Source organism: Cibotium barometz, chromosome 1 (assembly GCF_041138505.1).
Source record: "Cibotium barometz isolate CiBa-2024 chromosome 1, ASM4113850v1, whole genome shotgun sequence".
NCBI classification, from domain to species: Eukaryota; Viridiplantae; Streptophyta; class Polypodiopsida; order Cyatheales; family Cibotiaceae; genus Cibotium; species Cibotium barometz.
In genome coordinates, this window is record NC_141046.1 from 12,442,825 (window position 1) to 12,470,184 (window position 27,360).

The 27,360-nt window shown below is 45.7% G+C and overlaps 1 protein-coding gene across 2 annotated transcripts in view; it reads left to right on the forward strand.

Annotated features, from left to right (window-relative positions):
* The first annotated feature begins 1,036 nt into the window (after nt 1-1,036).
* EMB3129 (GTP-binding family protein) overlaps nt 1,037-27,360 on the forward strand; it is a 99,704-nt gene continuing 73,380 nt past the window's right edge. The window contains exons 1-6 of one of the 2 annotated variants that reach the window (XM_086793917.1): nt 1,037-1,173; nt 2,058-2,210; nt 2,314-2,430; nt 17,470-17,613; nt 17,697-17,783; nt 27,101-27,216. In XM_086793917.1, coding sequence (XP_086650043.1) covers nt 1,099-1,173; nt 2,058-2,210; nt 2,314-2,430; nt 17,470-17,613; nt 17,697-17,783; nt 27,101-27,216 — 692 coding nt within the window. In that variant the 5' untranslated portion in view covers nt 1,037-1,098. The remainder of the gene's footprint in view (nt 1,174-2,057; nt 2,211-2,313; nt 2,431-17,469; nt 17,614-17,696; nt 17,784-27,100; nt 27,217-27,360) is intronic. The other variant, XM_086793993.1, reaches the window with a different exon arrangement.

The following is a 27,360-nucleotide window of genomic DNA, read 5'->3' on the forward strand; positions in this document are numbered from 1 at the left end:
AAGGTGAAAAAACACTCGATTGAATTGAATTGACAACTCTAAGCAACGTTCATTAAATACTGCAGAGAACCTATTATGGAAAGACACGAAACAGATTTGAGAACATGCTAAGAATTCGAGAAACATGCTGAAGATGGCAACCCATACTGCACAGAACCTATTATGCAAAGACACGAAATAGATTCGAGAACATAATATTACACGGAAGATGACATGCATGTTGGCAGATGGCACATCTCAGACGAATATCCGAGAAGCAACGACGAATATCCACACCCAACGAACATCCAGAAGCACGTGCATGTAGGCAGATGGCAAATCTCGGATGAATATCCGAGAAGTAGAGACGAACATCCATACCTGGCGAAGATCCAAGAAGCAGCGACTGCAAGCCATCCAGAAGCACGCCATGAACACGACCAAGTGAAGAACATGCAAAAAAAAAGGAAAAAATAGAGGCATATAAACCATCTAGAAAAACGCCACCAACATAACGAATCGAAGAACATGCAAAAAAAAGGGAAAAAGAGAGGCATATTTGAGCTTACGACCATTGTAGAAATACTTGCACCACTTACACATGGTGATCATGCTAAAGTTACATAAATTAATTAAAAAATAATAATTTATGCAACCAGACGAACATCCATACTCGGTGAAGATCGAAGAAGCAGCGACCGCAAGCCATCCAGAAGCATGCCACCAACACGACCAAGCGAACATGATGAAAAAAAAGGGGGCATATTTGACCTTACTGTCCTTGAAGAAGGAATCGAAGATCCAAGAAACACCGACCAGAAACCATCAGAAGCATGCCACCAATACAACGAAGCGAAGAACATGCAAAAAAAAAAAGAGGGAAAAAGAGAGGCATATTTGAGCTCAAGACCATTAAAGAATAATTAATGCAACGACCAAAAAGGTTTGGGGTGCATATTTGTCTAAAATTGACGTTGGTGGAGGCCCATAAAATGCATCAAAAATACATTCTGAAGTTTTTAACATACATATATATATATATATACACACACATATTGCGAATGTGTTTTCCATGAAATCAAGCGAGAGAGACCACGAGGCGCCGAAGTAAACAAAACAATGGCAGTTTTGTATTGCCCAATTCCCCAACACACTCCATCATTCATTTCATGTGAGCTTTTCCCTTCATTAAAGGTAAGCGAGTTCTCCTGTTCATTCTTTAAATCTCTCTCTCTCTCTCTCACACACACACACACACACACACACACTCACGGCTTTCAAACATCCTGCAATATAATGCCTTAAGTCTAGTAAGCAACCCGTTTACATTAATTTTGATCAGTGTCGTCATTTATTTTAAACTTAGTCTATTTGAAGCAGGTACCCTTCTTGGATCCACTCATAGGCTTTTTAGATGATAATTTCCAGTAGGGTATCCATTTTTGATTTATTAGCTGCCAAACTGTAGGTTGATTAGCCCTGGCCCTCCTTAGAATTAGTAGTTGTGAACTGCTAATTATTTAACTAGGTATAAATGTGTGTGTGTATTTTAGTATTAATTATTCTGTTCTAATGATCAATCACATGCTGTAGCAGTTGTGAAGTAGCTGAATACCTATGGTTGATACATTATCAGGCTGTTAGCCATAGATTTTTGGGGCTTGATTCCTCTTACCTTGGGATTACAGCTAACTATGTGCACCGGATAAGTGTCAATATGATTTTAATTCAGTTGGGTTTTAAAGAGTTTCTTGTGTTACATGCATGTGAGAAGTGTCATTATGATCTTAATTCAGATTGGTCTTGAAGGGTTTCCTATCATATGTTGTGAATGTGTGTGTGTGTGTGTATAATCTGGTGCAAGTTGCAACTACGTAAGAAATGACCCCACACATATGTATGTATGTATGCCTTTTTGTATTTGCAATGTTGGGGAGATCAAACTTGACAGCACTTGTTTGAAGCTTGCTTTAAATAGCCAATTAGGCAAGAGCCTGCTGGTGTGTGTGTGTGTGTGTGTGTGTGGTTAAGGCATTTATACTTTTTTTGTTTCAATTAATCACATGGATTGGTTCTAGGCATCTCAGGCTTGCTACACAACAATTCCAAGAGTGGGAAGTCACAAATTCATCGTGTCAGCTGCCTCAACTGAAAAATTGGCAAGAGAGGGACTCTCGGAGCAGCTAGAATCAGATGTTGATTATCTTGCTAGTAATGCAAGGCTCGTGCAAGTATGAAAATCCTGCCAGTGATTTCTATTCTTTTTTCTAATCAAAACAAGGACATTGCGTGATGGTACTGCGTAAGTTGATTTTAATATAAATTGATTTGCAGTGGTATCCAGGGCATATTGCAAAGGCGGAAAAGGAATTGAAGGCACAAATCAAGTTAATGGATGTCATTGTTGAAGTGAGAGATGCTAGAGTACCATTGGCAACAAGTCATCCAGAGGTAATTTATGATGTTTTGGTACATGCCATGGTGCACTGGTGATTGAGTTAGGAATTTTTCTCATTAACATTCTGCATTAACAGTTTCCTGTCTATCAAGCAAACTCTTATGCAGTGATTGTAGGTTTAGGGTTATGTAGGTTCAAGCATAAGCTATCGTGGATCAAAGTGATCCATGGTGTGAGTGAGTGCAGAGAAAGAAAGAAAGAAAGTTATATTAATGTCTTAAAAAAACCCAAAGGGTCTATAATATAGCTATCTCACTGGGGTGATACAAAACTGTCCATGGAAACTCGTCATGGAATACTAAGAACAATCAGCTTCGAGTAGATGGTATACAGCTTCGAGAAGATGGTATACCACTCTCCAAAATGTCAAGCATGGGGTTGACAAGTATGGCCGAGAGGTCTCCCTCAGCTATGTCATGTGGAAAGGTAGCTCGATGGCGGTGGAGCATGTCTTGGATCCGGAGCTGATGAGGTGATCGTGGCCGACGGGGGGGGTGGAGGGTGTTGGACACGCTGGAGTGCAGAGGTTCGGTCCGAGGTAACTCCTCTCGGGTGGGGTAGGTCCAGAGCAGCTCGTGGAGGGTCCACAAGATCCACTGTGTCAGTGTCCTCCACCTCCTGGGTCCGGAAGAAACTGGTGATGGTTGGCTGCCGAGGGAGGGGGTGGGGTGGCTGGGGTGTCCCTGTGTTTGCGGAGCTCAAGGAGGAAGAGGCCCAGGCAACGCTTGTCCTGGAAGTCAATGATCCTAGAGAGTGGACCGAATCCCTCACGAAATAGACAGTGAAACCTCCCAGATCTCATAGTATACTGCGCAGCGACATATGTAATGCTCCTCCGTCTCAACCTCTGTGTGGCATAGTCGGCAGATCCTCTCCTCTCTGGGTTTCCGTACGAGCTTCCCGGCTCTGAAGATGCGCTCAGCTCTACTTGTCTCCACTCTGAGACGGTGGGAAGAAACCCATATCTGGCCAGTCGCAATCCGCATGGCATGGGACATGTGAACATTCAAGTAGCCTGGCTGCTGGATGAATCCATCCTCAGTGAGTGTGAGGAAGTGGTCTCTGTAAAAGTGCATCTTCGTGTGGGGAGCTCCAGGGGTGTGATCCATGTGCAATGTGTGTAGAGGCTAAGAAGATCTGACCGGATAACCCGGTTGGTATCCTTGTTACACAGCCGAAAAAAGGGGAGTCCAAACTGTACTGAAGGGGGGGTAGGCGGTCCATGCAGAGCCCATATACTGAGAACCAAGTGGAAACTAGTGCATACCATACTCCAGAGTGCCCCTCAAGTGCTAGCTGTCTGGAGGACTCCAGGGCAAGCCTCGGGTACCTGTGGGGATCCATGTGACTGATGCGATGAAGGTACGTGACTGTCTGGAAGAGTGCCTCCACTACCATCGGGGCTGTAGCAAACTCTGCCTGGATAATCTGGTATGGGACTGATGGTTTGCTGCAGATCATACGGGAGAACATCATGACTTGGGGCCTCTCAACTCGTTGCCAATCCTCATCGGATAAATCTGGCCCTTAGAAAGCTGCTCCATACATCAAGGCTGGTGTGTGAGCTCCGCCTCTAGCACTGATCCATAGAGTTTGGCCAATGTTTGGCCAATCATGATCGTCTTGTAGTTATTAGGATCAAGTGGATCTCTGGCTTTGAGGATGGGGGTGATGGTGTTGGTGGACCAAGAGGGTGGAAATCCTTCACAAAGGGCTCTATTGAACATGTAGGCTAGTAGGGGCGCTAGGGTATCATGGGCATGCGAGATGTACTTGGCAGTGAGTCCCTCATGATCTTGGGCTCGCCCATTGCGTAGTCTACGAATGGCCTTGAGGACCATGCCCTTTGTGAAGACGGTGGAGGTGGTGGGGCGGGGTCTGGTGGTGGGGGTAGGGGTGGCTGATGGGGGATATGATAAGAGGGAGCGTGCATAGGAGTGCCATGTGTCTGGGCAGGTAATAGGTGTGGGAGGGCGATGTTCTCGGAGTTTCCTCCATGTCTCTTTGTAGTTCGGCCCTAAGAAAAGTCGGTATAACTCATCCTCTTTTCGAGCATAGAACTCCCGTTTCTTGCGTCGGGTGAGCCGTTGAGAAATCCGTTGCGCTTGGCGCAACATGATTTGCCCAATCCGTACCTCATGCTTAAGACGGGAGCGTGTGGCCTGACATTCGTCGTCATGCCAACAGTTTTGGGGCATGGAACCGCAAGGTGGCTTGGCCGCGTGCAGATGAAAGAAGCTGTGGCGGATGTGTGGAGTATGGTGGTGAGTTGTGTTGTGAGGGTTCCACATCGTGGAGTTGGCGGTAGATGTGGTTGGAGTAAACAGGGTCAAGCTTGTGATCAAAGAGGACCTGAGTGTAATGTGAGATGGGGGGAGGTGGTGGAGGGACGGGTGGTGTGCACGTAAGAGTGAAAGAGAGGTAGGCATGGTCAGCTTCAAAAGGGGGTGGCGGAATGGAGAAGTCAGGGATAAGGTGTGCCAAAGCCGGAGATCCCATAAGGTAGTCCACAGTGCTAGTACCTCCTGAGCGAGGGAAGGAGGTGAGGGCGCCGGAGGAGGGCCATCGGTACATCTCGTTATAGATAACGAGACCATGTGGAGCTCTTAGCTCTAAGAAATATCTCCCGGACACTATGACGTCCTCACGGTCCTGTGATGATCGTTGCAGTCGTGTGTCAGTGATGTCCAGCTCCTGTAGTCTGATAGGGTCGTCTAGATCGAGTAGTGGGACCCGCTGACTTCCCGTCCTGGCGTTGAAATCCCTGAGTAGGAGGACTTCCCTCAACTGTGAGAACTCTATGATGTCCTCATATAATGGTAAGTACGGTGATTGGCCATGCTGTGCAGCGTAAGGGGAGTGGCGTGGTGCAAAATAACACACAGCAATGTGGATGACTCTGTCACTGCTAAGTTGTAGCCGCACCCAAAGATATCGTGCATCCTCCTCCTTCCGGACGATGCTAAGAATCGGAGATGGGATCTAAAAAGGACAGCTACCCCCCCAGAGCCACGTACTCCTGCTGATGTGCGGGTCTCACCTCGAAAAGCTGACTCCCACTCATACCTGGCTATGTATGGTAAGCCCCTCTCAGGGCTCTGATGAGTCTTTGTAAAAAAAATGACATCCTGCTTGTGAGAATCTCGCTCAAGCCTCCTGGATTCGACCACAGCATGCCATTGCAGTTCCACACTGCCAACCCCAGGTGTTTGGTCTCATAGACCCCGCCTCCCTATTTGGGACGGCGCTCTGTGATAATGACTCTACCATCTCTGTAGATAGCCCACTTGCCTGCTCTGTGGGCCTCATGAACAGTCACCATCGCCTCATGCCGGTGTGCCACCTGTGCTGGAGTGAGATCATCTCCCATGTACACCTGTGTGCCCTTGAGGGCAGCCCGCCTGTCTAAGAAGGCCTGTCTGCTGGTGGCATCAGGGAATCTAATGATGAGGGGTTGCTCTCGTGTCATATCCTTTCTTGTCCTCCTTGTGTTTGTCTGCAAAGGGGGGGGCGATCCCGTCCACTCCTAGCATCTGGCAAAGTGTCATGGCATCCTCCTTTGGGGAAGCCCCCGCCCGTAGCCCGTGTACTCGAACATGGAGGGCCCTATCCTTCTTGCGTTTCTCCTCCTCGAGAGTCTCATGTATGATGCTGTCACCAATTGGCCGACCATTTGGTCCATCTCTAGATTTTGAGTCTCGTTCATTTGAGGCCTGGCCGGTGTCTCATGTGAAGAGGCCAGTATTTTGCTGACATGGACGGGAGCCAGACTGGTGCCACCTGTGTGTTAGCAGGATGGTGTCGTATGGACGGGAGCCAGACTGGTGCCACCCGTGTATGACCTGGACTGTGTTCGACCCATGGGATTGTCACCCCATGGAAGAACCAGTATTCGTGCTGTGTTTTGCCTATGGGACTGTCACTCCATAGGGAGGCTCGTGCCTGGAACTGTGTCTTACCTATGGGACTGTCACTCCATAGGAAGACCAGGTTTTTATGTTTTACGTCGTGCCAGTTTTTGTGCCGACAGATATTTTGTACTTGTTCCATGAATGGGAGATATGTCCATGTTACTGTTTGCACATGCACTCATGTTCTGCATGTTTGAAACTGTTTTCGCATGACTTGTATTTTTGTGTTTGCCTGCTTGACGCGTCACTTACTGAGTGGGGACGCCTGCCAGTGAGTCGTAAAACCCAAACATCAGGTTCTACATCGGGTGGTGGTGCATCTTCATCTACCCCTCCATCACGTCCTCCTCGTGGCACTACTCGAGGCTTCACACAAACCGCCTTCTCAATGCCGCAACCTAGTCCACCCTCTCTCTCTTTCGTCGGCAAAGTACTCTTGAGGGGAGTTGGGATCCCAAAAAGAAGGAGGTTGATGCCGCGGTGGCCCGCTTCTTTTTCCATGACCACATTGCTTTTCGTGTGGCACGGTATGTATTTCACTCACATGATTTCATCATCATGTCTCACGAGTCACGATTCACGGGTCACCATTTTGCCATTCTAATTACTTACCCTCTTTTTTTTTGAAATGATAAATAGGTCCGACTACTTCAAAACGATGGTGAAGAAGATTGGCGAGTATGGTCCTCACTACACACCTCCATTCTCCGAAACCTTGCGGACCACTATGCTTGACAAGGAGAAACGCCTTGTTGAGCAAGTGGCAGCAAACACAAAGAGACAATGGGCTCGCAATGGAGTCTCTTTGATTGCAGACGGATGGAGTGACACGCGGAAAAGGTCTATCCATGGCCTTGTGGCATACTCACAGGGGGAGATGTACTTTGTCTCCTCACATGATGCTTCAGGGACGGGAAAGAGTGCGAATGTACTTGCTGCTGAGTGGAGTAGCGCTGTCGAGATTATCGGCCCCGAATGTGTGATCGGTTTCGTCACGGATGGTGAGGCAACAAATAGGGCAGTATTGGGAAATTATCATGGATTGAATCAGTGATTGATGATGCATGTGCAATTGTGACCTTCATCAACAATCACACATACCTTCGATCCGAGTTTGGGAAGAGGTCATCATCAGCATTCATCTTCAGCAAACGCAGCAACATTCAGCTTATTTTGTTGTTGTAAGAAAATATGATACTAACAGAGTAATCTTGGCTAGCAGGTATTTAGAAGGTGAGGTCATTCCACGTTGGATCTAGTGGGCTCATGCCCACACAAGATTAGGTATGTCAGCTTATGTCTGAGATGAGTTTGTCTTAAATCTCAAGCGGTGGTTTCTACCGCCCTATTACCTTGAGTGACTTGAAGACAAGTTCAGTGGGCACGTCAAAACGCACAACCAGTCCTATAGTTTGCCAACAAAATTTCAAACTTATTTTTGCAATTAGGCATATCTAATAAGGACAAGAAAGGGCAATTCCTTTATGGCCTTGACACGCAAATCCAGTGGGAAGTGCGTATGTTTCGGCCAGCCACCTTCGAAGATGCACTCTCGCTTGCGCAGAGTGTTGAAATGAAGTATGATGGCGGCAACCTTCCACTTCCAATGCATCCGCCATGGGGGAAAAAGGCCAAAACCAGACTGGGTCTTCCCCAGGATAGAGCACGGGAGCCTCTGGCTCCAAGAACTCCACTAACGCATCCAAGCTTACTCTAGACCAGAAAGCTCAGGCATGCAAGACTAGTGGGAAACTGAATGTCGAAGAGACAGCTCAGTAGAAAGAAGAGGATAGTTGTTTCTTTTGTTACACAAAAGGACACACTTCTAAGGATTAACCAAAGAAGACTACCACTCCGCAGACTACCCACCCTAGTCTCCATGGCTTCTGTGGTGAGTCCCGCTCCCACACAGATCCCAGCGGTCATCCCTAGATCTTCGGACACCAGAGTTCTTTGGTTGGTGCAATCGTTGGCCGGGAGCTCGAAGATGAGCAGAAGGGTGCTCAAGACCAGGACTCAGGAGTATGAGCGCAGCGAACTGCTCAAGACGTTTGGCTACATAGGTGGCCAGAGGGTCGTTGTCTTGTTTGACAGCGGGGCCACATGGAGGATGTGGTAACGGAATGGGCCGCTCAGCATGCTCGGTCTACTACCACAGTCACCTCACATCAAAGGGCCTCTTGTACTGGATTACTTCATCATTATACATGCACATTCATCCATTTCATGCTGTGTTGATTTGCTCTGATCTCTCGCACATCTGGTCCTTTTGCCTTTTGCCCCCACATGGTATCAGAGCTATCGTGAGCAAAGGGGTTGAAGACCTCGAGAGCACATCATGGATCGTCTACCCATGATTTCGGAGGACCAAGCTTTCTCACCAGAAGTTGATTCTCCTTACTTAGAACTAGACCACACAGAGGATGGGACTTCTTACTCATTGGAGAGCCCTGTTCGAGGTCTTACATTGGGAGACGATCAGTGTGTCTACACCTACTCACCCTCTACATCTTTGGCATCACGACCTTCCTCTCTGAGCTTATCAGACTTCGCTTCCAGAGGAGGATACATGCCTACAGCCAGTGTGCTAGTACTGGACCCAGTATTCAGCCCAATCTCGAAAGCCTTGTTGCGCAGTCTAGCCGACAGCCTGGACTTCGGTTGGTTTCTTTCTCTCAGGGACCATGGTCATGCGGAGATCCATTGTCATCAACTCAGCTCGGAGACCGCGTTAGGTTCATATGTACCTTTGAATGCTTATGTTCCTAATACTACTTGGGTGCCCACTTCTGTAGCATAGGTTTAACATGCGGTACCAACAACTACCCTCAATCCCTGGAGTAATGTGAACCCAAATAGAAGAGGGTCAAGGAGCAACATACGCTCCTAGACTATTGGTGTACAAGGAGGTAACACTGTTTTCTGCTTTGGTTCACTGTCTAATCCTGCTCCAGTGTGTTTTGGAATACTGCACAACCATAATCACAAAACCCTCCCACCCAACCCATGTTTTTTCCCCGCTGGTGTTGGCATTCAGAATCTAGAGCTGGAGTTGTAACAAAAGCAAGGGGAGGAGGAGGAGGAGGCGGAGGAAGAAGAAGCTCACCACCCCCCTTTTAAGATGTAGAGTCTCGTCAAACACCACATCGCGGCTCACAACAACTTTGCCGGCCTGCTGATCATAAAGACGATATGCCTTGGACATGGACCTATATCCAAGAAAAGTCATACGCTGAGACTTCGAGTCCAACTTGGAGCGATGCTCCCTGGGCACATGTACATACACCGAACAACCAAATACCCTTGCAAATGAACAACAGAGGGCTTCTCACCATGGAAAGCCTCATTCGGAGTTTTATCTGGAAGAGCAGCGGTAGGAGACCTGTTCTAAATATAGGCAACAGTAGAAGCTGTCTCAACCCAGAAACGCCAAGGTAAAGAGGAGTGCTTGAGTATAGGCACGGGCCATCTCCATGATAGTCTGATTCTTCCTCTCTGCAACTCCATTCTGTGATATGCTGTAGTTAGCCGTCTTCGAATGCCTTGATCCTTGCAATACTGCTGAAACTCTTGGGTGTAAACTCATCCCCTCTGTCAATCCGGATAACCTTGAGCGAAGAACCGGTCTCTTTTTCCACCTCGGTCTTCCAATCACGAAAGTGCTGAAAGACCTCATCCTTGGTCTTTAAGAAGAAAGCCCAAGTAAATTTGGAGAAGGCATCCACCATCACAAGCATGTACAATGCCTTACTCAAAGATGCGGTACTGATTGGACCACACAAGTGTGCATGAACAAGAGCAAGTGATGTCGAAGACTTGTGTTCGAAAAGGCGGTTCGGTGTTGCTTCCCTTGTGAGCAAGAGGAACATACAGAAGTTGGAGCCTTGATCGTCAGGAAACCTTTGACCAACCCATCCTTTGAAGCTCGCTGAAGAAGTTGATAGCTCAAATGGCCAAACCGAGCATGCCAAAGAGCTAAAGAAGAACCATGAGAGAGCAAATAGGTCAATTTGTATAAGCTACTATCCTGGACTCCCTGAGCCAAGATACTATCAGTCTCCTTATCATCACGAATAGTAATCTCATGAGCAGAGAAGATCACCTTCATACCTTGAGCTATAAGAGCACTCATTGACAAAAGGTTAAATGCGAAATCCGGAATGTAAAGAACATTAGAGAAGTGCCTCTTGTCATTAGAGGAGCGGAAGATGGGAATGGTGCCATGTCCATGAAGTGGCACGGAAGAAGAATCACCCAGGGTGATAGTGCCTGCTTTGGCAGTAAATTCCTCCAACCAATCTCGGTGAGGTGTCATGTGAGTAGTAGCACCGGTATCCACAATCCAAGACCTGGACTGAGAGCTCACAAGTGCCAGTGTGCGAGAAGTACCGGCTAATAGTAGCGGCTAATAGTAGCGGCTAATAGGAGAATACCATCATCCTTCTTGGTTTGGGACATCGCTATAGAGGTAGATTCCTTTTCTTCTTCATCCCGCTTCTTCTTATAACATTGGGGCTGTTTATGACCCTTTTTGCCACAATAGTGACACTCCATGTCCTTGTTTTTAGAAGATTTGTCTTTGTCTTTGTCATTGTCCTTGGAGCTCTTGTTAGAACCCCCTTTTCCTTGCTTTTGTCAATTCTTCCCTTTATCTCGAGTAGCCAAAGTTCCATCAGAAGTTAGAACCACCAGAGGTGCCGGTCCGCTCCTCAAAGTGAGACTCAATTTGCATAATGGAGGGAAGGACTTCCTCCCAAGTAACTGAAATAGCCTGAGGAGAAGAAACAAGAGACCAATAATGAGCATCAAACCTAAGCTTCTTTTCGAAAGCCAAAATCTCTCTTGGAGACTTAATCTCGTAAAGATCTGCAAGGGCCTTCGAAACTTCATGTGCCGCATCTGTTGTACACACAAGAGAGAGTACAAAATCTTTACAATTCAGCATGAGAAAGGAGAAAACACGATGATCATTTACCTCCCAAGCATCAACCTATGCTTGAGTTGTTGGTTGCTGAACTGGGGTTTGGCACAACACCACGCACACAGTATGAAGAGGATGAGTGATGCAAAAGAAGATTGCATTGGAACAAGGTCACTGCGAAACGTTTCACTATCGAAACGAAACGATGCTGAAACGATTTATTTTCGAAGAAAACGTTTCAACACCAGGTAGGTGGACAATGAAATGTTGGACCGAAATAATCATATACATAAAATGTGAAGATTAGAATATTTATCATCAGTAAACAAAGAAGACATACAAAAGAGAAGAGAAAAGAACAAATAGAATGAAAGAGAGAATTATAAAAGCTAAAAAGCACATAAAATCACCACCTTTTTCCCCACATGAAAAGATATGGTTTCAATGTGCACATGAAACGTTTCAACATTGAAACGTGAAACGAGTTTCAAAGCCACCGAAACGAGTTTCATGGTGACCATGCATTGAAATGAGTGGAGTTTGAGAGTCAGCTCCATAATATCAAAATACAATAAAAGTGGTGGTGTCCTTTCATACCAGATATCCAAGGGGAAAAACCCAAAGGGTGAAAAGTGTCCTTGGTTAGCCCATGTTCACATGTGGCACTACTCATAGCATATATGCCAATAAATCCCCCCTGTAGTGGCAATGTGAACCTATACAAGGTTGGCAGCAGATCATTGTCTGTAGGAGAGTAAGCCTAAAGCTTTACGGAAAGCTTCCAAGTTCTCTCGAGGCAATGCCTTCGTGAACAGATTTGCAACATTGTATTGTGTAGAGCACTAAGATAATGAGAGCTCCCCTGCATGTATCCTCTCCTTGACAGAATGATAATGAATCTCTATGTGCTTAGTATGTGCATGAAACATTGGGTTTCGAGCCACGACTATAGCACTCTGACTGTTGGTGAGTATGGTGATGGGTGTCTGTTTTGACACTCATGAAGATCAGCCATCAATCTCCTCAGCCATACACAATCTACTGTCGCTGTAAAGGCTGCCCTGTACTTAGCCTCACAAGTAGATGTCGTAACAGTGGGTTGCTTTTTGCTCAACCATGATATGCATGCATGCCCCAAAAAGAAACAATTTCCACTGGTGGATTGTTGTGTATCATAGTCACCGGCCCAGTCTGAATCACTGTAAGCATGTAGTTGCAAGTTGCCCCACTTGGGATATACCAAAGCAAAATCCAGAGAGCCTTGAAGATAGCGGAAGATCCACTTCACTGCTTGCCAATGCTTTGTACCTAGGCTGTGCATAAATTTGCTACACTGGGAAACCCCAAATTGAATATCCAGGTGTGTGTTGCATAAGTATATCAGGCAGCTCATTGCTTGGCTGTAAACACTCATATCCAAAGGCTCTTCAACATCATACATGCTCAATTTCAGCCTTGGCTCCATCGGAGTAGAGATGGGCTTACAATCTTGAAACCCAAGTTTGTGCAACAGCTTTTGAATGTACTTTTTTTAATGTACATAAATCTCAACATCTGTCTGCACAAATTGTATGTCCAAATAATAATGCAACAATCCCAAATGACGTTTGCAATTTAGCTCTCCATATCATTCAGAGTTAGTAATATATCATCCACATAAAGAATGAGCATAATCAAAGTGCCAAGGTCGTCTTTCACAATGAGGGTGCTCTCTGTTGGACTATTGCGAAAACCCTGCCTGGTCAAATAAGTATGTACCTTCTCATACCAAGTTGGGAAAGCTTGCTTGAGACCATAAAGTGCTTTTTGAAGCTTGCATACTTTGTTTTCACGACCATGCATCACAAAACCAATGGGCTGATTTACATAAACTTCTTCCTGCAAATACCCATTGAGAAAAGTTGCCTTTATGTCCAATTGATGCACTTTCCATCCATGATGGGCAACCAATGCAACAACACATCTAACTGTGGACATACGAGAAGTAGGTGTGAAAGTTCCATCATAATCAATGTCCTTTCTGGGCATATCCTTTGGCCACTAGCCTGGCCTTGTACATGTCAATGGTACCATCAGACTTTCTTTTGAACTTGTATACCCACTTTGTGCCAATGGGCTTCTTGCCAGCAGGCAAGTCTACCAAATCCCATTTGTTGTTTTTATGGATAGAATCTCTCTCATTTAGCATGGCTTTTACCCAATGCTCATCCTCATGAGCCTCTTCAAATGAATCTAGCTGATCTTGATCCCAAAGTGTACTTATGCAAGCAACATTTGCATGTTCTGTTGCATTACGTGAACTAGCCCGTGTCCTGCTACCAAGTGGAGCTGAAAGCTTGCTCTCCTGTAATGTACGGAGCAGTCAACGAGGCACAACTCTAGCCTCTTCCGTTGCTGTCCACTCTTGCTCCACTGTTTCCTCTACATTTTGAGGTGTAATGAGCTCATTTATGGGCTGAATTTGAGCACCCAAATGCTGTCCATTTAGGCAAAGCTGATGGCTGATCTGTTGTGCCATCAATTCCCAAACGGGAGAAGTCCTTCAAACATGTTAAGTGGGCCTGAAGGTGGCTGTCCAAAAATTTAGCCAATGGCTGGTCTGAATTTTCAGCAAACACATCTGTGCTGTGCAAAATCCTATGTGTGGAAGGATTAAAGAGACGGTAGCCTTTATTACCACTGTCTGCTTTGTCATCAAGCTTACCTCGCAATTATGTGCATAAGTTATACATCCAAAAATTCTAAAGTGATCAACTTTAGGTTTTCTTTCTTGCCAGGCCTCATATGGTGTTATGGTTTTTAATGCTTTGGTAGGACATCTATTCAACACATGTGTAGCACACATGATTGCCTCCATCCAAAATTTGTGAGGCAAGCCTTTGCCTTTAACCATGCATCTAGCCATTTCCATCAATGACCTGTTCTTTCTCTTAGCAACACCATTTTTGCTGAGGAGAATATGGCATCGTGCATTGATGCTTTATGCCCTTTTCTGCGATAAAAGCTTTGAAAGCAATGGACATGTATTCCCTTCCTCGATCTTAACGGAGGGTCCCCGGTCTGCGCTTGGCAACCTGTTTGATTTTGAGATTGTGCCACAAAATGCTGAAAACATGCACATACATCTGATTTTTCTTTCAAGGGATACACCCAAGAAAATTTGTAGTAGTCATCGATAAAGGTTACAAAGTATAGATGCTATCCGCATAGGACCACACATCACTGTGCACAAGCTGAAATTTCTGGATAGCCCTTGTTGATCCATCTTTTGGAAATGCATTTCTATGCATCTTACCCAATATGCACCCTTCACATACATGTTTTGGTGGCAGTTCTACATGAGGCATGTCCTGCACCATTTGATGCCTTTGCAATAGCATCAAACTGCCATAATTTACATGCCCAAACTTGGCATGCCACAATTCTACCTCTAGCATGGCAGGTGTAAGAGTGGTAACCACATGAGCATCATGCTCTCTCGTGTCAAGCTTGTCAAGCTGATATAACCCATGGTACAATGTGCCAAAAGTGACTAATGCATAGCCGTCATCCTCAAAGTTCATTGCATATCCTCTTTTAGCAAAAGAGGAGACGGACAACAAATTCTTCTTAGTCCCAAGCAAATACAATACATCTGGAAGACATAAGTGTACACCATCTGTTGTTGTGAGAATCACGTCACCAACACCCCGAACTGGATAAGAAGAATCGTTTGCACATGTTACCCGTTTGCCTTTAGGGGCAGCCATAAGCTTCTTAAACAAATTCCTTTGTGAGGTAATGTGTTTAGAAGTACCACTGTCAAAGTGTCGTGTCTTTTATTGACATTGTCACCAATTGGCCGACCATTTGGTCCATCTCCAGATTTGTGTCTCGTTCACTTGAGGCCAGGCCGGTGTCTCATGTGAAAGGGCTAGTATTTTTGCATAACATGGACAGGAGCCAGACTGGTGCCACCCATGTGTTAGCATAATGGTGTCGTATGGACGGGAGCCAGACTGGTGCCACCCATGTATGACCTGGACTGTGTTCTATCCATGGGATTGTCACGCCATGGAAGAGCCAGTATTTGTGCCGTGTCTTGCTTATGGGATTGTCACTCCATAGGGAGGCTCGTGCCTGGATCTATGTCTTACCTATGGGATTGTCACTCCATAGGAAGACCGGGGTTTATGTTTTCTATCGTGCCATCATTGTGCCCGACAGAAATGTTTAGTACTTGTTCCATGAACGGGAGATATGTCCATGATACTGTTTGCACATGCATTCATGTTTTGCATGTTTGGAACTGTTTTCGCATGTCTTGTATTCTTGTGTTTGCCTGTTTGACATGCCACTACTGAGCGGGGACGCCTGCCAGTGAGTCGTGAAGTTTGCTCTGTCTTCTGACGAGTTTTGTTGTGTGTGAACAGGTGGTAAGTGTATTACACTTGTTTATCTTATAGCATTCTTTTTAACCTTTGTTTTTATAAGGTTGTAGGTTCACACTCATTAATGAGTGGACACCCTCCCCAAATATTTCTTGGTGTCCTTGTAGGGTGGGCACCCATTTTTGGGCACCCACGTTTGGGTCATGGAGGGTAAAAGGGAACCTCTGGTGTGTGGGGGTGGGTGCATGGCCACCTACCCACCCTCCACCTTGGAACTGGCCGCCTCCATGCAAGCTAGGGGGGGCCGGCCAGCTGTTGGACGTGTGCCCTCTCCAACACTTACATATAGGCGACCACTTCATCAGCTTGGGGGCATTCGACTGTGTGCAGGACCTCACCTTTCTCTGGCCAACAGGCGACCGCACCCAGACACAGGCGGCTGCGCACAGACACGCCATACTCTGGCCAGCAGGCGGCTGCGCCCAGACACAGGCGGCTGCGCCGGACACCTCTCCACTTGCTGACGGCTGGGCTCAGACGCTCTCCTCTCCACTTTAATGGCGGCTGCGCACAAACTTCGCACCTCTCCACTTTGCAGGCGGCTGCGCTCAGACGCTCTCCTCTCCACCTAGCGCTCTAGGTTTATGCGACCAACATGTGTTACAAAAGACCCCATGGGTCTATGAGACCAATATGTGTTACAAAAGTTCCTGTGTAAACTGTAAACATTGAAACAAAAAGTAAATGAACAGAAGAACTGTGTACTACGCGGGCCTCCCATGTACATGTGGTATTGAAAATCTGTGTGGCCTCTGCATGGCAGCGGAGTATGTGCTGGATCTGCAGCTGAAGGCTTGGATCCTGGGATGTAGGGGTATCTGGCTCTCAGGAGGGATTGTGCTCTCTCACTAGTGATGCCACGGGTGTGTGGGCCCAAAGGATCCCGCTAGCGGGTACCTGAATGATCCCTCAGACCATGTGAAGCCTGGATGGTAACTCTCCAGCGTGGGCGAATGCAATCTGAAGAAGTGTAATGCATATCTGAGAGGCATCTTGTTGGTGCTGACTCCCTAGGTGTGGTTTGAGCATGGTCTCCTGGTGGCGGCGAAGCTCTAGTACGTACAGACTTAGGCATCTCTGGTCCTACAGACCCAATCGGTCTACGAGACCAAAAAGTGTTGCATATATTCAATTTGTAAACATGGAAACAACAAAGTGCTAATAAAAAGAAAATGGTCCACGTACTACGTGGCCTCACATGTACAATGAATGAACAAGGCCCATCATGTGTGATCCTTCAACTTTTCTATCATCTTTTTCCTTTTTGCATTTGACCAAAAAAAGCAACCTCGAATACATGAATCATTCCCAAATAATCAAGGTGCATACCCCCCCTCAATAACACAAAATCCATTACTATAATTTTCAACCATACTGAGTCAAAGGTCATGGTAAAAGTGAATGCAGGTAAAAGTAAAGATAAGAGGGCCTGGGTGGGGTGCTGGAGGAGAACATGATGTAGTGAATGCATGATCAGGTCCATTAGGTGGTGTGGCTTTGGCCTACTGCGCTGTCCTCTCTCTCTGTTTCTCATTGCTGAGTCTGTGCGCGTATAATTGCTTTTAAATTTTTTTTGTCGAAGTGTTTAAGCAAGCAATCAATTCTTTACTTTTGGTTGAATTTTGTTGGCTTTAAAGGTTGCTTTGGGGATGCACTATACCTCTAAATGTTATGTGCTGGCTTCTCTCTTTCCCTACCACTTTTTTAACTAGTCTAATACACGTGCTTTCCCTGCAAGTTAACTTACATGGATTGGATTTGTATATCTAGATGGATACATGGATAGGGGACAAAAAGAAGGTTGTAGTGTTGAATCGTGTAGACATGATTTCATCTCCAGATAAAAACGCGTGGGCTAACTACTTTGCCCTCCAAGGAATCACAGTCCTTTTCACTGATGGAAGGCATGGCTCGGTAAGTTGAAAAAATCATTCTATTCTTCCCTGTTGCGTGTGGTGTGGAGGTGGTGCTCACACCTTAGTTTGGTTGTCTTGCAGGGGATAATGAAGCTTGGAAGGACAGTAAAGTCTGTAGCCAAAGTTATCAATGAAAAGCGCCAGGCAAAGGGTCTTCTTCCCCGCGCTGTATGTAGTGGCTTCAAAATTTTTCTTTGATGTTGCCTATTATTATAAAGATTAGGGATACATGATACTTGTTATGACTTGTTGGCAGGCCCCAACTATCATACTAGGTCTCCCAGCAGGGGGTCGTGGGTTAGGACCTTGACATTCAATACATACATACATGCATACATACACCCACACATACCTACCTACCTATCCCTTCAAAAGCTTTCTCCAATGAGAATTCAACATCTGTTTTGCTAGAAAATCCTTAGGCGACAACACTTCCACTTGGGAAAAGGGATTTTGAATGGATGGTCCGGTCAAGGAAAATTTCCAGCTCCTATGTATTATGGAAGATCTAATTAGCCTTTTTTATTTATAGAAGAAAGAGGAATTGGGAAGAGAGTTAGAAAAACTAGTGGGCTAATTAGGTGGCGAGAGATGGGATGTAATTATGAGCGAGGGTGTGAGCATGAAGACATGGTAGTATGTAGAGTACTTGTGCCTATGTGCTAGGGTTTACAGAAGTACAGAAAAAAAGAAAGATTACTAACGTCTCAGAAGACCTGAAGGGTCTGTAAGACCAAAAAGCTGTTACATGCGATCCATGAGTAAACTGGATGTCAAGACAACATGAAAAGACTAGCTGCTGTAAGGGTAGATAGGGTCAATGTACTATGTAGACCCTGTGTGTACACACGATAAGCTAGGCAGCAGATGAACCTCATGTGTCCGGACTCATAATGTGTCGTCCTCATGAACCATGTACCTAGCCTCAATATCTACCACCATGGAGCTCTCTCTCTATTTTGCTAAAGCAGGCCTTGCCTCTTGGAGGACTTCCTGGGTGCGTTCTGCCAGCCTGTTGCAGGTTTGGGAAGGATAAACCCTTTGCACCTAAGAGGGCATTACTGGTGGATATCTCCAACCAGAAGAGCAAACGCGGTATAAGGGGGAGAATAGATGTTTCTTCTGCCACACCATGGGGCATGGTAAGAAAGATTGTACCTAGTGGCAAGTTGCGCAGGCAGCCAAAGCCTCTGCTTCCACAGTAGCCACCGCAACATCTATAGCTACACCTGCCGCATTGGCCACCAATGCAATCCAGCTCTTGCCCACCTTAAACACCGTACACACAATGGTATTTGACGATAAACAGGAGGGCAGGTTGACGAGCAAAAGAAAGCCCTCATTCGTGCTTATGGCACAGCAAAGGGACAACAATTCATTGTTCTCTTTGATATGGGCAGCTTTGAGGATGCCATTTCTCCTCAATTGGCTAAAAAGATGAGTTGTACTCTTGTACCCCATTATCTGGACGTAGACGGGTTCACATCCGGTCTTCGCACACACATCTCTCATAAGGCTCAACAATTCTCATTCATGGTTCAAAAGACCACATTTCAACGAGACTTCATTGTCTCACCCCTTTGGGGTGTGATATGATTATTGGCATTTAGTGTTTTAGGGACTATGCACTCATTCTTGATTGGAGGCAGGACACTTTCACAATTGTTGATGGTGTTCCTGAGCCTGTCCTAATTCGCGGGGATAGGAGCATTCTAGGTATTCCCCTAATTTCACACATCCAGGCCCAACGAGCTATCAAAAAAGGAGCCGAGTGTGCATTGATATATGTCTGTAGCCAGCAGTTTGCTGTTCAGTCAGCAACCCCATTAACGCTAAAGTTGGAGGGTCTCCTAGCACAGTTTCAAGACATCATGCTAAAGGATGATCTTCCACTGCGGCTCCCACCCAGTCGTCTTGAGGATCATCGCATTGAGTTGGTCCCCGGGAAGTTTCCTTATCGCCTTTCTAAGGCACTGGAGAGCAAACTGGAACAACAGCTTTCCCAGCGACTCCGCACTGGATTTATCCGGCCGTCATCCTCACCCTTTGTTGCACCTATCTTGTTTGTGCAGAAGAAAGACAAGTCCGCACGATTATGCGTGGACTACATGGCTTTTAACAAACTCACAGTGAAGAATAGGTTTCCAATGCCGAGGATTGAGTATATCCTTGAGTGACCCAAAGTTCTTTTCAAAGATAGTTCTCAAAAGTGGCTATCATCAGATTCGGATTTTTATGACTGACATTCCAAAAACAGCCTTCAGAACTGAATGCGGCCATTATGAGCTTGTGGTGATGCCATTTGGTCTCACCAATGCACCTATGACGTTTAACAAGATGATGTCGCGGGTATTTGTGGAGCTCATAAGAAAGTACATATTCATCTTTTTAGATGATATACTCATTTTTTTTGCAACTGCAGAGCAGCATGTGCAAGATGTCGAAAAGGTCTTGCAACTTTTGCAAGACAATGCGCTTTGCATCAATGCAAAAAAGAGCAAATTTGGGGTAGAAGAAATCCATTATTTGGGATATGTCATCAGTTCAGACAGGATTAGCCTAGACCCTGAAAAGGTAAGGAAAATTCTCGAATGGGATGTTCCCAAGAATGCGCAAGAGATCCGCTCTTTTGTGGACCTCTGCCAAGCATACAGTATCCATATGGACAAATTTTCCAACGTTGCAGCTTCTCTCACCGATTTGCTCAAGGGCGTGAAGACGCGTCGTCAAAAAGTATGGAGGTAATCACCAATGCCAACAATTTAGTCATAGGAGCTGTCCTCCAACAGGAAGGGCACCTAGTGGCTTATTACAGCCGGAAATTAAATCATGTAGAAAAGAATTATTCTATGTATGACAAGGAGTTATTGGGGTGATGGCAACACTTAAACATTGGAAACACTTCCTTTACGGGAGAGAGTTTACCGTTAAGACAGATCACCAAGCACTGAAATGGTTACAAACCATGCCTAGTGCCCACTAGAGTGACAGACAAGCTAGATGGAGTTAGACCTTCCAATAATTTGGAGGTATGATTGAATACATTCCTGGCTTAAAAAACCCCGTTGCCGATGCTCTCAGTTGAAAAGGCACAATTCAAAATTTGCTTGAGTTCACTGTGCTTGAAATATAGGGCAAAGATCTTGACAGTATGAAGGCACAATACGAGGATTCTTTGGAATTCGGGACTCAATTTAGTTTGGCCCTGCAGTCAGAACCAAGTCACTACACCATTCATAATGGCTGGTTATTTTACAAGAACTGGCTATGCATTCATTCTTAGGGAAAAGCGACGAGCACTTCTCCATGATGCTCATGATTCTCTCGTTGGAGGGCATTGTGGTATCAACAATACATTGGAGAAACTTGAGCGATCATTCTATTGGCCAAAGATGAGATGGGATGTCTATCAGTATATCCAATCATGTCAAATATGACAAAAAGTGAAGGTACCTCATATGAAACAGGCAGGGTTATTCCGCGTGGCGGGTACTTTTGGCCTATGTCTGTAGTGGGCTATCAAAAGGGTTCACTCCTCCCCCCCATCGTATTCATTCAAGTCAACCCCTGCCAGTTCTAGAGGGCCCTTTCCAAGATATTAGTATGGAATTTGTTGGACCTCTCCCCGTTGCATTTAGATCTCGGAACACACAGTGCATGACCATTGTGGACCGGTTCAGTAAATTCTGCATGTTGATCCCATGCAAGCAAACGGCCACAGCTGAAGACATTGCTCGCCTGTTCATCTGCCATTGGTATCCCATCAAAGGTTTGCCGAGGACAATAACATCAGACAAGGATCCCAAGTTTTCTTCAAATTTTTGGAGAGCATTGTTCGATAATTTTGGAACCAAGTTGCATCTGTCCAGTGTGGCGGCAGCAACAGCGCCACGTAAACCACCCGACCACCCTTAAAGTTCCATACGGCGACCACCCATACGTAACTGCTCGCACACACATGCGTGGGAGGAAGCCATGTCTAAGGAGAAGCGCCACATGACTCCACGCTTCAGAATCCGCCACCCTTCAATTTATAAGGAAAACGATGCGCTTTTTCTCAAAAACGCCAAAAGCCAAGGATTAAAAACGCATGCTTTTCAAATAATATTTATTTTTATCATTATAAGGTTTTTTTAAAAAAAACCTTATAACCTCAAAATCCCTTTTGTCCCCTTTCACACTTGGGCTGGCCACTAACATGGGTTTCCTTTTCACATTCAGCTGATGCTTGTCCACACTGTGCGTCTCGTGCCCGTGCCCACCTGCTTGTTGCCTAGAGGGAAAAACACAGGGTCGTAACAGGCAGAGACTCCAGGATTTGGGGGTACCATCAGACATGATTTGGGGGATCATGGCATCATACGAGTCGGTCATAGGGCGGGTGAGATGCCCAGGAGGATTATCAAAGGAGGTCTCTAGTACCATTGGAGTGAAGCAAGGATGCCCACTGTCCCCCACTCTCTTTGGCCTCTACATCGATGAGATCTTAGCCTTCATTGATAGAGGAGGGGGAGGAGGCGTATCACTAGGAGGCATCCTTGTTTCCATACTACTTTATGCTGATGGTATTGTGCTTATTGCAGACTCTCGAGAGGCTCTCCAGAGGCATCTTGGCACGTTCCGGACTTTTGTGCACATCGGGATCTCACAGTGAACCTTGGGAAAACCAAGGTTATGGTCTTCAACACATCCCCTCTTTTCACATCTTGACTGAGTTTAACCTATATGGGCAGCCGAGTGGAGATTCCATACTCATATATGTACTTGTGAGTCACTTTTACAGGACCGGTCTTCTCGATGAGCCATGTTGCAGAGTCTAGACTGATACGAGGGTATGCTTCTCTTGCTTTCATGGAGAGACAATGCTTCCAAGCCCACTTCCAACAGCCGAGGACTAAGATGTGGCTATTTGATACCTTGGTCACTCCAGCATTGATGTATGGAGCACCCTTTTGGGCACTTGATCTTACAACAGCCAAATGGCCGAGGATAGAGAGGCCTCAGGTCATGATGCTCTCCCGTATGATGCGCAACAAATCATCGGTCCCACATGATATTATCCTGGTAGAGTTTGTGGCAACACCCATGGTAGTAGAGGCACTCTTCCTGACAGTCACATACATTCATAGGATCAATGCCATGCCCTCCTCAAGACTCCCGAGGCTCGCCCTACAGTCCTCCTAGCAGCCAGCAGATGGGCATGAGTGATGGTATAGCCGAGTATGCACCTGGTTCACGAGGTACAGAGTCGGGACTCAAAACGGATTGCCTCCCCCCACTGGAGTATGACCCAGACTCCCCATTTATCAGGCTCTCTCAGGATGACAGGAATCGGGTGATCAGATATGATTTATTGGGAGTATACATATAGGATACCTAGATCACAACACTTGAGCCACTCTCACACATAATACGACTGTACTACATGGATACTTTCATGAAGCTTATGGAGGATGGTTTCATACTGAGGGCTAGATATCTTGACATATACATGTCACACGCTATGCGGATTGCGGTGGGCCAGTTGCGGGCGTCATCGCACCGTTTGAGAATAGAGACAGGGAGAGCCATGCAGTTACCTCATGAGGAGAGGATATGCACTCCATCCACAAACAGACGGCCAGACAGAAATATACAATCAGGTGGCTTTTGATGTTCTCAAATCGTATTGCCATGACAGGTAGTCAAAGTGGGAGCATTATCTTCCTTTGGTTTAGGCCATCGTCAACGACACTCATTCATCTAGCATTGGTCGAACTCCATAGACAGCATTTGGTCGTCGTTTCTCGTCACTTCCGACAAGAATAGTATCACCTTCCTTGGAGGCCAACAAGACCACCGAAACATTTTCAAAGATAATTGAGTCTGTCAAAGAGCGCCTTTCCAAAGCACAAGAAGCATACACCAGGCAAGCCAACAAATCAAGAAGAGATGTCAACTTTAAGGAAGGGGACTGGGTATATCTTCCGATTATGAAGTAAAGACTGAAACAAGTGGGCAAACATTGTCGAAAATTATCCTTTCGCAGCTTCGGACCCTTTCCTATCATTAAGAAGATCAATGATGTCTCTATGAAGCTTAAGCTTCTTGATAGTTGGACTATGCATAATGTTTTCCATGTTTCTTGGTTGAAGCCGTATATTGGTCCAGCTTTGTAGGATATTACAAGTGAGCAACAACCGGACGTGGTAGATGAAGCTGAAGTAATTGAGCCTGAACAGATTCTCCTCCACAGGTGGAAGCATGGATCCAGTCGAAGACAATGACACGAAGTTTCGAGACCGAGGTAGCCATGAAGCAGTATGGCTCGACGAAGAATTTTTCCTCGAGCACCCCTAGCTCCTTGGAAACGATGAACCTGCCGCCAAGCTAAGCAAGAGGGAATGTCACATGCACCCTGCACTGGAGTGCTAGTGACAAACTGGCTTTACATCAGTGCACCATTCATCAGTAGGAATTACCTTTTTTAGGATTATTCAAGTGTCAGTCCTCTTAACCCACTTGGAGAATCTATTATATAGTGCATGTAGAAGTCCAGCCGTAGTTGTGGAGTTGCATTAGGGCATTTAGTTGCTTAGTATACAGGCCTATGGGCCAGCCCATGGCCACAAGGGCTCAGCCGACAGCAGTAGCACACCTGGCCATGACAAGGATTCAGCCGACAGCTTCTGAAGCTTCATTGCTACAGTTGGCCAGCAGGAATCTCAGTCGGCCAGCATAATATGTGCATCAACAGGTGGTCTGGCAGCCCTTCAGTTGGTTGGCATCACACTTAACATTTAATGTTTAGTGCAGCATTTAAATTAGCATTTAATGCTAACTTTTGTCCAATTGCTACTGGCCGACAGCATCTGCTAGCCGACCAGCAGCCTTGGAGCATATAAATGAAGCGCTTCCGTCCTTCATTAAAACATTCAGGTATTCAGCATAAAATCAGCAGCCAGGACCAGTTCCAAGCATTGCCAGGTCTCCTCGAAGGGCTAACTTCAGCATTCAGCCAGCCTATGTGCATCCCTCAGTTTTTTTTTTTTCCAGAAAGGAGACTTCTATTAAGTATGAAAAAGTTTTACAAAATGGAGATTTCACACCAAGCAAGGTGGAGATCTCAACCAATCAGGAGCCCGGTGCTGCAAATAGGGTCCTGAATGAGAGGATGTGAAAAAGATAAAAAAGTCCCACTCTCTCATAAACTGGCCGCGCTTCCTCTCCGCAGCCCTCGAAGATTCTTGGATTCTAGCCTAGGTAGCCATAATGGTGTGAATAATATCACTCCAAATCCTACAAAGATAGTGAGAAACAAGAACGGGAGTACCCTCAATGGCCTCAGTGCATCTAGCCTTCCAGATATTCCAGGCTGAGATGCTAGCAATAATCTCCCAAGAGTTGTCTAACCTCTGTGCCGGAGGGAGTGTGAAAGTGGCAAATCCTGAAGACAACACTGCCGAGCAACTCCTTGCCTAACCATAATGGCCAAGCTCCTCCTGTTAGTCCCCTCGAATCCCAGCTGAGGCCCAAACTGTGTCAACCAAATGATAGAGCCAAAAGAAATGATAGCATCCCTCTTAATCCTACCAAAGAGGTGTGGAATCGCAGACCAAACCCTTTGTGCTTCCCTGCATTCCCATAAACAATGGTAAACTGACTCCGAAACTCCTGCACGTCTAGGGCATACTGGGCAAGCACCAGTAACAGACCTCCACTGATTGGTGGCTAGACCACCATGAAGAGAAACCCAAATAAAGGAGGAAATTTGTGGCTTCCTATTCTCCCTAGGCAAGGGGAGACCCATAACCTGAAGAGGAACACCTGTCCCAGAAAAAACCCCAAACCAACAATGATGATGGCCTAGAAAGATCCAGTAATCCAGTGGTTGGGAATGGCTGCATCAATCTATGCAATCCTCTGGCTAGAGCCTCTCAAATGCTGCGTAAAATCCAATCTTTGCACCTCGGTGAGGCTCTGAAGCCTCTTCCAGAATGGGGGGCGACACAGTCGACAGAGGCGGGGGTTCGGGGAGCTCGCAGGTCGGTGTTGATACATGGACCTGCATCCCTCAGTTTTGGAGTTGCATAGTTGTCATTGAAGTGCCATTCAAAGGAGCTTGGACAGCATTTGGATCAGCTTGCATTGGGTCTACATCGTCCTTGCGCAGTCATCCTTTATTCTCATTGTAAGTTCTCCAAAGATTAATATAAGCAAATACTCCTGCTTGCAGAGGGGGGGGGGGTGGCGCTTTTAGTGGGTAAATTGGGACCCAATACTTTGTCGACTCTTATTTGCTTTCTCTCTCTTTCCTACTCTCCCTCTCTAAGTGGAATTCTCTAAGTGGAATTGAACAGACTCACGGGTATAAAGAAGGCTTTGTTGCGTGTTACGACGATCAACCACTTGCATGCTACACCTAGCGTGCAACGCGAATAAGCACGCCCGGCTTGAAGCCAAAGAGCCACGGAAGTCTATCTGAGAGGCACGGAAACAATCCCAAGCAAATGGCCAAGACTAGGTCAGAAAATAGTCACAACAAGTACATATGGATAACCTCCACTCTTCACGTGGCTGTGATGTTGATGAAGGCCATGAGAAGGATGTTTTTAGCAATAAAACTGATATAAAATCTGTTCTACTGATTTAGGGTGATTGAATCTTCCAGAAAGCAGTTTTGTTCGTATAATTTGCACAACATTCCGCACAGCACGTCTGTATATGCCCGTACAGTTAGGATCAGGATTTGGTCGTACAACATCAAGAGAATCAGCTGTTAGGAGAACGCCATGGCGATGGTGGTGATGAAGTGCTCCAATAATGATGATGATCCTCCTGTGCACAAGAGGAATCACTCATATATATATACATGTGCATCATTTACATGCACCAAGGTTTAAAACCTTAATAATGTGTAATGTCCAAAACCTCCTGGGTGCTGAAAATAATGAGCGTGAATGCTTTTACTCACGAGGGGCCCAATTAATAAAAAAGACTGGCCTTTAGTAATAAACATGTCCATCATTATAGATAATGATTTGAATGCACATAGCGCTTGTTTTAAGCCTGTTTTCTACACAAGGGGCACACTCTCCATAATCCAAGGCCTGTGTCCTGCTCTTGGGTGCTTGTCAAGATGTCCAGGGTGCCAGGAACCCATATTTGGATAATTCCCATCCCCAAAGAATGTCCAAAAGTCCATAAATCCACTAAATTACTGATAAATGCTTGCAAATCCGGTAAATCCCAGAAATGGCAACATAAGGTTTGCTCAGTTTGAAGGCTCTTTTTTTCTCTCCTTCACCCATGCTTAATCCCATTAATCAAAGTGTTCCTGCACTAACTTTAATCAAATTTTCCTGGAAAATACCTACCTACCTACCTTCCTTCCTTCATACATACATACCTACATGCATACATGTGACCAATAGGACTTATATACCTGGCTGAAAACACGAGAACCTTTAAGTGCATTTTCTGACTTTGAGTGCTCTCTCTTATAGGTTCGGGCTGTGGTTGTTGGCTATCCCAATGTTGGAAAGTCCTCACTCATAAACCGGCTGCTTAAGCGCAAGAAGTGTGAAGCTGCCCCTAGGCCAGGAGTAACTCGAGAATTGAAGTACTTCCTTCACCCTATCTCAATCTGGTTGAAATATTTGTAATTAATTTACAGCAGCATCTCAAGTTATTAGTAATTTTTGGAATGCATTTAACTTTGTAAGACATTTTTCATGCCTCTTTCCAACTCCCTTCTTTGTCACCC